Genomic DNA, 12,131 nt, shown 5'->3' on the forward strand with positions numbered 1-12,131 from the left:
TTACAGACTATGGCTTGATCAAATAAATAAAATTAAAAAAAAATCATACATTTATGTATGAATACATTTATGTAGAAATATCCTTACTTTCTATTATTTTATTTTATTTTTTATCATATTTCCATAATTAGGCAAAATTATGCAAAAACAAGGCTTTATATGTCATTTATTTGCTATCACAAGGCAATGTTTCTTTTTGAACTACAACCCTTTGCAATTTTTTACTCTACCACTGTGGTCAACAGACCATAGTTATAGTAATGATAAAGCAATTTCTAACCATATTCTGACTACTCAAATCATTTTTACATATCACAGTCACCCAGACACACACACACAATGTTATGTATTTCCAAAGTGCTTTTATCACTCAATTGTTGTCCGTTGTTGGACTGTTGGACACATCATGAGGCAATGTGGGGACGATTCAATTTCTTGTCCCAGGACAGTCTACATATAATCTGGGAGCCAACAATCAAACAACTGACTTACTGCTTTAATGGCCATAAACCATATATATTTTTTCAAAATATTTTTTTTAACTTTTTACTTGTTTAAATGTTTATTTTTTGATTGATCCTTTTTTTTTTCATTATTGTGCAGACTTGACCATTTGTCAGTCACGGAAGTAAGACTCTTATGCCCTAATTCTTTCTTTTCTTTTTTTTTTTTTTTCATCAAATAACATATTAATTGTCATAATAATATATTCTATGTGACCATGAGCTGAGTGAGTGTGTGCGTGAGTGGTTGTTTGTCTCTGTGTGGCTCTGCGATGGACTGGCGAGCTGTCCAGGGTGTACCCTGCCTGTCGCCCAAAGCCAGCTGGGATAGGCTCCAGCTTCCCCTCGACCCTGAATTGGATTAAGCGGTTCAGAAAATGAATGAATGAATGAATGAATGACCATGAGCTATTTTTTCTTTATGGTGTACTTGCATGGCTAAAAACAGAGTTTTGTTTTTTTTTTTTTTTTTAAAATAAATTTGTCATTATTTTTTTTTGTGTTAGTGTGTTTAAAGTTGTAAAGTTTTTGAAACTTTATACTTTTATTCTAGTTTGCTTATTTATTTACAGTTTTTCCACAGCAATGTTTTTTCATAAATATTTTATTTTCCATAGACAGGAAAAACATGTATTTTACAGGCTGTTTGCAATAGTTTCTTGGCACTATTAGAAATTCAAATATTCTGACTGCAATATTAACACAAAATATAACTACCGATTTTAAACAATGTTCAGTTTTATTTTTGGTATATTTAGCATATTAGCACATATCTAATCAGTATATGTTTAAACCCAACATTTGTCCCACAAAACAATATTATTTCAAGGAAAGAAATTGACTGAGGATGTTTTATTGTGAAACCAAAAAACTAAACTAGACCTGTTTAAATTTGTTGAGTCTGTATTAAAGACTTCTTATGGCAAATTTCACTGGCAATAAGGATGTGACACTATGTACTGCCTGTTAACTTGGTTATATGGAGTCATTTACAACCTGCTTTGTTGGTTAGGGTTAAATCCAATTTGTGTGTTATCTTTTTATATCATTATGTCAATCACCAATATGAAATTGTACAGATTTTTTTGTAAATATCTGACAGACATGCATTTGCCTTATATCCACTAGGGGGCCCAGTGGTATTTAAAATCAACTATTAGGGAAGGTGATAGTTGTATTGCACAGCATTATGAAGTAAACTTACATACCATGGGTGATGGCAATAAATACTCAGTTTATTATGCTCTCTTGTCGACAACAAACAAAATAACGTGATCATGCCTTCTTCACATTGACCATTATAATCCTTCGAACTGCTTTGACAGTAGACCAAGTGAAGCTGTCGCAAAGTGTCGTACAATAGCTGATGACTTCTGACGATGCGACGCCCCCATGCGGCGCACAGAGCAACTGCAGCGTTGTAGCCGTAGCCCAGCCAGGCCAGGCTCCAGCAGACGACCCGCTGGGTAAACAACAGTGGTTGCCTCGGAAGGCAGGAATGGGAACTTGGTCGAGGGCAAATAGTGAGACATTTCTATCTTGGTAAAGAGAATGATAATACAGAGGTCGTATTACCTTAATAGATTGTATAGGATTCCTTAGCGAGTCAAAATGGATGAGTATAATCGAGTATTTGTTTAGTGAAGTGGAGCTAGCCTTAGCTTAGCTCGTCGCTACCCAGGGCCCATTGCCTTCGATTTTGTTTCTCGGCTCTACTCGGGACTGTGTTGTCAGTTTCACAATCCCAGCCACTACCTTCCTGGGCTCGCCATTTCTGTCTAGGCCTGTCTAGTTGCAGTTTGGGTTAACATTTAATCAAGTGGAGCTTTTCAACGTTTGCCACTATTTTCCTCAGGATATAACCTCTCATGTTACGAAAAGGACGGTGACACATTTTGAAATAAGGACTTAGACCCAGGTACGTGTTGTCTTTGTTGTCTTCTGTCTGGAGTATTTGTCAGGCTACATAGCTAACTGTCTACTTTGATTTACCCTCTTAATGTATCAGAGTTAGAATTAATCACTAAGAGCACATATTTATATTTGAATTATTTGACTTTGGTTGTTGTGAGTCACTTCTATAGCGTTTTTGGGACAGAGACGGACAGCAGCTGGGTTTATTGTAATTGTTAAACGTTGTAGAAACTATGCTTGGCGTTTAAACATGATGCTGTCAACTAGATTCAACCCATGTTACTGTGTTTTCGCTTGCTTAATCAGAGTGGTTGATAGTCATTGACAAGAGTACAGAGAGTATCGGCAGGGCTCAGCAATCTAGGCTCAGTCGTACATCTTGAAATGGTTTGCTGTTGCCATTTCTGTTACACCATACATTTTGTTCTATTGGCACAACTGAACTCTTAATTTGGAAATAGCAGATCGTTTTAATGTCATTGGTGTTTGATTACCCTTGCCCTGATCTGTATTATTATCCAGACCTGATGCTTTGGAATTTTTTTCTCTGGGTATCCTCTGAGGCCCCTGACTTCACGCATGACATTTCGCAGCTCTCTCTATGGCATCTGATGCACTTTCATCAAACCCAGAAGGGCATATATAACAGAAAACAAAGAGCTAAAACCTTGATACACGTTTAAATTATAGGTACAGCTTCAATCAATTCTTCATCAGATGGAACAGCTCCTGACATTACCCGAGCATCCTGGTTTTTCCCAGAGCTCGTTTACATTTTCAGGTCAAGTGACAACAAGTATGCACTTATGAAATACGCTATGATAGAGGGAATCAATGACTTTGCTTGGTGTGTTATTCCTCCTCTGTCCACGACTGAAATGGACAGCAAAATACATTCACATCATGGACAAATCTACATCCTAATGCAGTCCTGTACCCTGCAGCAAATGTGATGAGGAATGTTGTTGTTTCACATTTTCATCAAGATAGTGCCAAAACAGGATAAATTATAGCTATTTGAAAGCTCAAGGCCTTATCTTAGAGAATATCTTCATTCCCCCCCCCCCCTAAATAATTTCAGAGTGTACTTTCTAAATGAATGTTTTTCTAAATGAATTGATGATAAAGTATTTATGTCTTAAAGTTAGTGCTTGTCACTATCTTTATCAAGCAGGTTTTATATTTAATTTTCAATCACATTTAATTTCTGTTGCAAATGACCAGACTTTACAGTTTATACATTTCTCTAAAGAAATATAGAATATTTACATTTATCAGCAATGTGAGCTTTTTGGTTCCTAGCTAACAGTGTGGATGATAGGGGTAATGCGCTGTTTCTGTTTCCTTGCATCTTACATCGTTTGTCCACATTGTTGGTGTTCATTTGATAATTTACAAAATCACTTTATGAAATAGTGGCAGTGTAATTTACGGTTCAGATTCTATCACATCAAGAAGTGTGGTCTACTTCATGATGTAGGCGACAGAAATACATCATCCACTGATGTACTATAGTTGTATGACTAGTAGTTGTGAGTTCATGTGACACATTCTTTGTTGGTGACACTATTATCTGTAGTAAAGATACTTACAAAATGACACTTGATTAAATTAAAAAAAAAAAAAATAAATAAATTGAAAAATCCCCCTTTTTTTCCACTACCGATACCAATATCTGATGTTTACTATTGGGCAATATTGATTTCATACCAATCCCAATGCTACATGAACCATCCCACAGCCATCCTCTAAATGTACAGATGGAAAACTATCAGAATCTTAATTAATAAGGAGAATAAAGTGTTTTTTGGTGGATTCGGTTTACCACTGTGACAAAGCCCCTACATGCCAAAATAAGGTTATCTCATACGGCAAATTTAGATTTTTAATATGACAATGATTGTGAGCATTATTTTTTAGTTAGAAGCTCAAATAGTGAAATTATTGCTGTCTCCACATAGTAAAGAAAAATTTTATTAAATTCCTGGATTCAGGTGGTGATCCAGGTTGCCTTCAAAATGTAATCATTTGTTTCTTATTTCACTTTTCTTTATTCCATTTTCTAAGATTTCCTGAAAATTTACTCAAAATCTATCCACAACTTTTAAACACTTAAAACATTTAGTGTATCTAAAAACTCACAAATACTGAAAGTTGGTGTAGTTTTGGAAGACTGAAAAATAAAATCCTTTTTTAGTCACCGAACACACCCAAAGTGTAACCCAAACTGAATAAAAGTCAGCGCGTACACAGAATTAAGTTAGTGGACATTTCCGTTTCCCAGTTTTATTCGGTCTGATTAATGTGTTGCCTGTAATCAACGATGAGCCTAACAGATCAGGACTGACTCATCCATTACTTTTGACTCAGCCTGCGGGTGTTTATTTTCTGTCTTTATTCAGCAGCCTTGAGTCATGCCATATTAATTTGAGCAAAGGAACATAATGAATGAACACGTTTCCTTACATGTAATGCACAAAAGTATTATCATGTTTGATGTTTGTGATCAGTCCTGTCTAAGCCATTGTGATCAGAGAACATAATTTGAGAGAGTAATTTTATTACTAAATTAATTGAAAATACCTGTTTCCTCTTTTTATTAATAGTCTTTCAGTTTTATTTTATTTTGTTATTCGGTCCTTTATGAAATCAGTTTTGTAGTAGGATATGCTTTAATTGCAGATATATATTTAAAAAATGCACTAAAGCAACTAATAGCCCATTTATGCTCCTGTTTATATGTAATTGGTATGTACGTTTCAGATGTTGTTACATGTCGCCACCCTTAATACTTTTTATGAAGGGGGTTTTATGTTGCCTTGGTTGATATGTCCATTCATCCACTAGTGGGTATTGCTGAGTTCAGAAGTCACTTCTGGGTTTTGACTGCAGGTTCAGACACTAGTTGGTGGCGGTAATGTAGTTCTTAACAACCACCCGACAGTCCCGACACATTCACACAGCCTTTCTTCAAAAGCTCCAGCCATTTCTACAACCCTCTTCTTCATCACCATTGTCATCATCATCTTTTATTTCTGTTCCTCTTCAACTCTGGTTTGTTTCTTTCGCTGGTACCACATCAGCTATACTGTTGAAAATTACCCCCGCGGTTTCCATTGGTGTTGCTTTGCTGCGTTAAACAGTAGATCTGCAAGCCCCCGAAAATTGACGACGTACGCATCAATGGGCCGTAAGAAGCTGTGTCCTGCAATCAAATGCGTGTTAAGTCAAGCTGATTATCACAATCTGCCTGATCAAATATGTTTTTTCATGTACTTCTCATTGGTGTATTTGTCACTTTGTCAACGTTATATTTCACATTGTGTTTGCTTTTGTTGTTGGTTTTGTTCACTTTTGATAAAACTTTTACATTTCTGCCATTTTTTTTAGGTTTTGTGAGATGCAGAGGACAGAAGCCCTGGAATTAATGTGAGCCTGCTTGGTGTTTGCTCTGTGAGGACAGACCTGCCACCATGAAGAGTGAGGTGTCGTCTGAGCCCACCAGCAGACAGGAAAATCTGAAGGAGCCATTGGAGAACCAAGAATCCATGGAGGGAGCAAAGAACTTCCCTAACAGCATGGAGGTGATTGGAAAGGCTGGCAGTGATTTTGAAACCCTGTGTGAATCCAGGCATCGGGCCCTGAGGGACACAGGAACACACAAAGACTCAGAACGGAGCCTCCCTGGCCGTAGAAAAAGAAAAGGCCAACAGGCAGGACCATCTGACTGCTCGCTGAAGGAAGACCACATCAGTGAGAGTTCACTGGCACCTCAGCGTCCTAGAGTAGAACTTTTACAGCATCCCAGCGAGGATGAACATAACCACGAGTCTTCTTTTAGTGACTGTGCCTCCTCTCCTTCATCCAGCCTGCGATTCGGGGACTCAGACACTCTCAGCTCAGATGACGAGGGGGAGGCTGGAGCGACAGGGGTCCAACACAAGGCTCCTGCCCTGACAGCAGGTGGAGCCACTGGAGTTGGCCTGCGCCCTAATCTGGGTCGAACTAGGGGGAATCGTTCTCATAAGTGGGTGCGGTCTGAGCCTGAGCCAGTACTGCTAAAGAGGCCATGTCTGAGCAGTCGGCGGCCTCTGCATAGGAAACGCTTTGTGAAAACAACTCCTGGAGGAGGTCAGCGGACTCCAAAGCAAAAGGAGCAAATACTGCTGCAGAGAAAGAAACGGGAAGTCTTTGCACGGAGGAAATATGCTCTGCTCCATAGCACCAGTAGTTCCAGTGAAGAGCTGAGCAGTGACTCGTCATCCCCTTCATCTACTGAAGCTGAAGATGAGCTGTATGTAGATGTCAGCAGCAACAGTAGCCAACCCAACAGTGCTGCTGTAACCACAGGTAATTCCAAAAATTTTTTATACAACATGTCTGTCTTTGTAATGTATTATGAGTTGTTATACAATATGAGATATTCTCATGTAGGGTGTTTCATATACCATTTTTTTTAGTTTTAGAGCCTCCAGTGAGCTCCCACCTACTCCTGTAAGTAGAACACAGGGAAATATAGTATATGCACCCAGGTTGTATGTTCCCATCAGTTCAGAATGGAGTCTTATGACACTGGACCAAATGGTGATTTAACACCTTTCCATCGCACACAAAAGTCAGACGTTTGCAAGTGTTGGAGGTTTTTAGTTGACTAGTGTAAAAGAAGCAACATATTTAATTGAATTTCATCCAAAAGGAATGGTTGTGTAATGTAATCCTTGTCAATGCCATGGTTACATATCACCCTCTGCATTTTTATTGGCACAGACCAAATTACATTGGCAATAATGAGTACGAATTAATTTTTAAATCAAAACAGTGCCATATTTCAGTACCTAAAGGGAATTTGGTCGAGAGATGCATTATTAAGTTAAATATTGACAGCAGCTTAAGTCCCAACTGTGCAATGCAGTGTTTCCACTATATTTGTCTAACCATCACAGCACACTCCAGTAGACGTTCATTGACAGTAAACTGCTTTTCTAATTTTTGGAGTGGAATACCTCAATCTTTGACTATCTCTTTGTTATGAATTTGCATACTGATGTGGATTGGGCACAAATGCAATAGACTGTTTTCCACCTGCTGCACAGAATCAAGCTTCTCCAAACTATTTTACAATTAACTACCTCATGCAGTTACCGTATTTTCACGACCATAAGGCGCACCGTACTAAAAGGTGCAGTCTCAGTTATGTGCGCACTTTCTGTATTTAACACATACATAAGGCGCACCTGACCATAGGGCGCGGGTTTTATATACTGGTACAATCCACGCCCACACTCCTCCCTTTAACATTCTCAATGCACAAAAGCATACAAGTATGCCTTTTTAAAAATAGAGCGGGAGCAAAACCGAGTTTGGTTGTGCTTTATTTAAATATTGATTACAAAGTACTAACATTTTTTAATCATCAATCAATCATCAATAGGCACGGGCATGGTAAAACACACGGATAAAACAAGCACACAAGTGTGCATATTTAAAAATAGACCCGGACCAAAACTGAGTTTGGTACTCACATGTTTTTTTACCGGTAATCGTCATCAGTCAAACCCATCAAAGTCCTCATCCTCTGTTTCTGAATTGAACAGCTGCGCTAAATCTCCAGCAAACATGCGAGGTTCACTTTCTTCACAGTCAGTCACTTTCCGTGCTGTGCGGCTCCTCTGAAATGATGCTGGCTTTTGCGAAAGCACGGACACCAGTGCCAGCAGACACAAGCGCCCAAGCGTCTGTCCTCCAACTTGGGCCACCTTGCCTTATGTCCACGGAAACTCAGCTGTGTCTTCTTTACCTGTCGGAGCTTGTTTTCAATCTTCCTCCACTTGCGAACCATCGATTCATTAATCTTAAATTCTCCCTCGGCTGCTTTCCATGTTGATGGCCTTCAGTTTAAACTGTGCTTCATAAGCGTGTTTTTTTTTGCCATTTTCAGGGTTGTTAGAAAAAGGTGTTCTGCATAACGCACATACCTGTTCTTTTATATGCGATCAACGCCCACGCTTCACCATTTAACGTTCTCATGGTGTTCTTTACTACGTCCGATTACAACAACAACAACAACAACACGCACACAAAGGGCGCACTACACTATAGGGCGTGCCGCACATTTTGAAGAAAATCTAAGACTTTTATGTGCGCCTTATGGTCGTGAAAATACGGTAATTGGAAAACATGATGACTTGTAGATTCTAAAATCTGCATTGCTTTGTACCTCAAACCTACATCATGATGCAATCAGTCACAAATGAAAACAGACATTTGTACTTAAATAGTCAAAAAGATTGTTTAAAATTATATTATTATGTAAATGTATATTCCTTCATTTGCTGAAATAAATTAATCTGTCATTTCTTTAGCTTAAACAGGCATTCTATGTTAGAGCAGTTTTTAACTTAATGCTTATTTACCTATTTATTCTATTTAGTTTTGCTACAGAGACATTACACTGGTAAAGACAATAATTTTCCAATAACAGTACTAGTTAAACTTAAATAATACCCAACCCCTGTCTTCAGAATTACACTGTAGACCAGGGCTTACACGATTGCGTAGCCTGCTAGGTTTGCAATGTCCCCCTGCTCCGACATTCCTGACTCAAATTGATGGGTCATTGTGCAAAAATTCATTGGCTGTTGGATCCATTGAATTTAAATCAGATGTGTTGGAGCAGAGACATTGAAAACCAACAGGGATATGGGCCTTGTGGGACTGAATTAAGTAGCCCTGCTGTAGACCATACAAGCCACTGGACATGGTTAGATGCTTATTAGCTTGAGGATTTAGAGTGAAGTAATGAACTTTTTTTTCTCTTTTTTTAATCCCATAATCAGTTAAAGTATCTGCATGAAATAGAGCATAGATGTCAAACTCAGGCCTGCAGACCAATTTTGGCCCGCATCACAATTATATTTGGCCCGCGAGATGATTTCCAATATGTATTACGTCTGGCCCGCCGATCCATTATACAGCGCACGTACCCTTCATACTACAAATCCCACAATGCTATCTTGGTGAGCTAGACTCCGGACGGGAACCCGCACCAACCAACCTCCAAATGGCGCTTATTAAGCTACAGCGTAATGACACGCTCAAGTCAAAGTATGACTCTGTCGGCGCTGCGCAACTTCCACTTTACCTCCCCGACACGCTGCCCCAACTCTGTGCCCAAGCTGCAAAAATGCTCTCTATGTTCGGCAGCACATATCTGTGTGAGCAACTGTTTTCTTTAATGATCATGAACAAAATACCACACAGGAGTCGTTTAACTGATGAACACCTTCATTCAGTCCTGAGGATTTCCTCAGCTCAGAGCCTGACTCCACAAATTGATGCACTAGCATGTAAAAAACGACGCTAAGTATCTGGAATGGACCCATGTGCATCATCAGAGTAAATGGAAGCAAACTAAACTGGATAAATATGATTTATTGGTAAAATCCATACCATACATTGTGGGCACCATGATCTTTGCTGCAGCAGGAAGGACACAATCCTGCATTAATTAACATGTTTTAATAAAAGAATGTTGATGAAATGTGACAATAACATGCAATGAAAAGCAGAAGAGAAAAGTAGAAGTGGCTGCTGTACAGAAGCACTCAACATGTGCCAAACAGCTTTTAATCACTGAAAGGGTAGTTTGCTCGTTTTTTGTTCTTGTTTAAATGAACTCAGTAGGCAGACACTTAAGTTTTTCCAGATTTATTTAGGCATAAACCTTTTTCCAGCTCTGCTGACAAGGCATTCACGTTTAGGTCACCAACTTGACCACAAACTTTAAGCTGTGACCACACTTGCCAAACTGATCTGTAAACAGCCTAACACGTCCAAGTATAAATAGGAATGCAGTCGTGAAAGTACACCAAAAGTACTGAACTGAACTCACTGAATTCAGAGTGTTAAACCAGAGGGTTTGCATGAGAATTTGGTTTAGCCACTGAAGACGTACTTGGACATGGTCAGCACTGCTTCCAAGAGACAATAATGGCTCTGACAGTTCCAACTGTACTTTAAGTTTTAATCATGTAAAATGTGGTAAATTTCAATGGATGGATGGAGATACAGACGGACAGATGGATGGATGAATAGATGGATGGATGGATGGTAAATTTGCAGTGATGGTAAGAATATTGATAAAGGAATGGCCGCTCCCATATGTTTTCAGGGCCCCACACCTGGCATATGGTAGTGGAAACTACTACCCTCTGTACTTTTTGGAACAACAGGTTTAAGCAGCTTCTAAATTCAAACCATAACTTTGCTTTTCTTTTGAGCAAAACAGAATGAAAGCCCCACCTTTACCTTGGCATACATACTATTTCTCTCATGTAGCCATTAAGCTTTAGTCATATTTTGTAGCTGTGGCCCAGAGGGAGAATGGAAAGTTATGTGATGCACGTCTACGGTATAAGGCAGGTGGGAGAAAGTTACTGTTGAACAGCAACCTTTGCGTTGAGGTGGTAGGTCTCAGAGGAAAAACAAAGCATTTGTTTACAGCAGAGGAAAGCAAATGATGAAACCTTCTTTCTGATTGTCGAGAGCTGGAGTTGGACTCAGAAAACTGCTTTATATTACTTTTAACTAACACAAACAAAGTGTTGAGTGGGTGCAGAGTATCTCTGAATATTTGTTTTGAATAAACAGTATTTTACAAAGTTGCTTATACACCTGACAACTCCAGATTGCTGACAAAATCTATCACAAGTACACTAGGTGTCTTCATATTTAAAATCAGCTGATTCAAGCTGCTGCCAGGCTGGACTGTTAAAAGTGATCGTGTGTTTTGTCCATGTTATGTAGTTCTAGTATGTTTGAAACAGCAGCCCTTTGTGTTATTTGCCCAAACAAACAGTGCACATTTTTTATTACTTGGAAGGTGGTGGTGTTTATGTGAGTGCATGAAGTGCCAGGCAGCCAGACTTGCAGAGGGTGCTAAGCAGCAGTTCTCTTGAGACTTTAGACAGAAGTCAGAGAGGGGGGATATTGGCTGCAAGTCACTTACTGTGTGCACTGAAACAGATTGTATTACTGAAGCTTACAATATGCACACAAACTTGGTCACAAAGCAGAATGACAGAAGAAGCAGATTTACTCATTTTAGTGTTTTTTTTTTTTAGAAGTTTTTTATTTTCTTTCTAATTCTATTTCAAAGTAAGACAGTATCTATAGTGGTTGTAAATAAATAGGGTTTCCACACTGGTATCACACTGGTACAATTTATTTATCTGCATGTCAGCTGTTTTGAAACACAGGGTGACTGATTTAATAGACAACTGCAATAAACTTAATAATATGGGAGAAGCTTGACTTGCACACTATGTATGAGTCAGTGACACTTATAAAGGAATTGTTACAGTAATTAAAAACAGGCAGGCAACAGTATACACAGATCTGCAAAATATTTGCTGCCACTGCTGTGCAGGATTCCTGTAAAGTAGGAGAAAGTATGGAATCTGTTTTATGAATCTTCCAAGACTGGAAAAGAATAAAGGAAAGTGAGCATGAAAATAAGTATCTATGTTTCCGCCAGGCTCTTTCTAAATGAGGAAACTTGGAGTTATTCAACATAAACTCTTGTGAAAATTAGGCTAACATTATTGAACACAACGATCCCTTTAGAGGGAGTTTCATTTCTTGCAATACGCCATTTTGCTATTAAGATATGCAACACAAATTATAATAAAAAAGACTGCATTATTAAATTGAAGT

General features: G+C 38.6%; 1 protein-coding gene across 2 annotated transcripts in view; it reads left to right on the forward strand.

Annotated features, from left to right (window-relative positions):
* Nucleotides 1–1,952: 1,952 nt before the first annotated feature.
* The window catches only part of rnf111 (ring finger protein 111), a 28,294-nt gene continuing 18,115 nt past the window's right edge, over nucleotides 1,953–12,131 (forward strand). For both annotated transcript variants that reach the window (XM_079242603.1, XM_079242604.1), the window contains exons 1-2: nucleotides 1,953–2,421; nucleotides 5,808–6,767. In XM_079242603.1, the coding sequence (XP_079098729.1) occupies nucleotides 5,891–6,767 (877 nt within the window). In that variant the 5' untranslated portion in view covers nucleotides 1,953–2,421; nucleotides 5,808–5,890. The remainder of the gene's footprint in view (nucleotides 2,422–5,807; nucleotides 6,768–12,131) is intronic.

This window comes from Telmatherina bonti (assembly GCF_933228915.1).
Source record: "Telmatherina bonti genome assembly, chromosome: 1".
In the NCBI taxonomy this organism is placed as follows: domain Eukaryota; kingdom Metazoa; phylum Chordata; class Actinopteri; order Atheriniformes; family Telmatherinidae; genus Telmatherina; species Telmatherina bonti.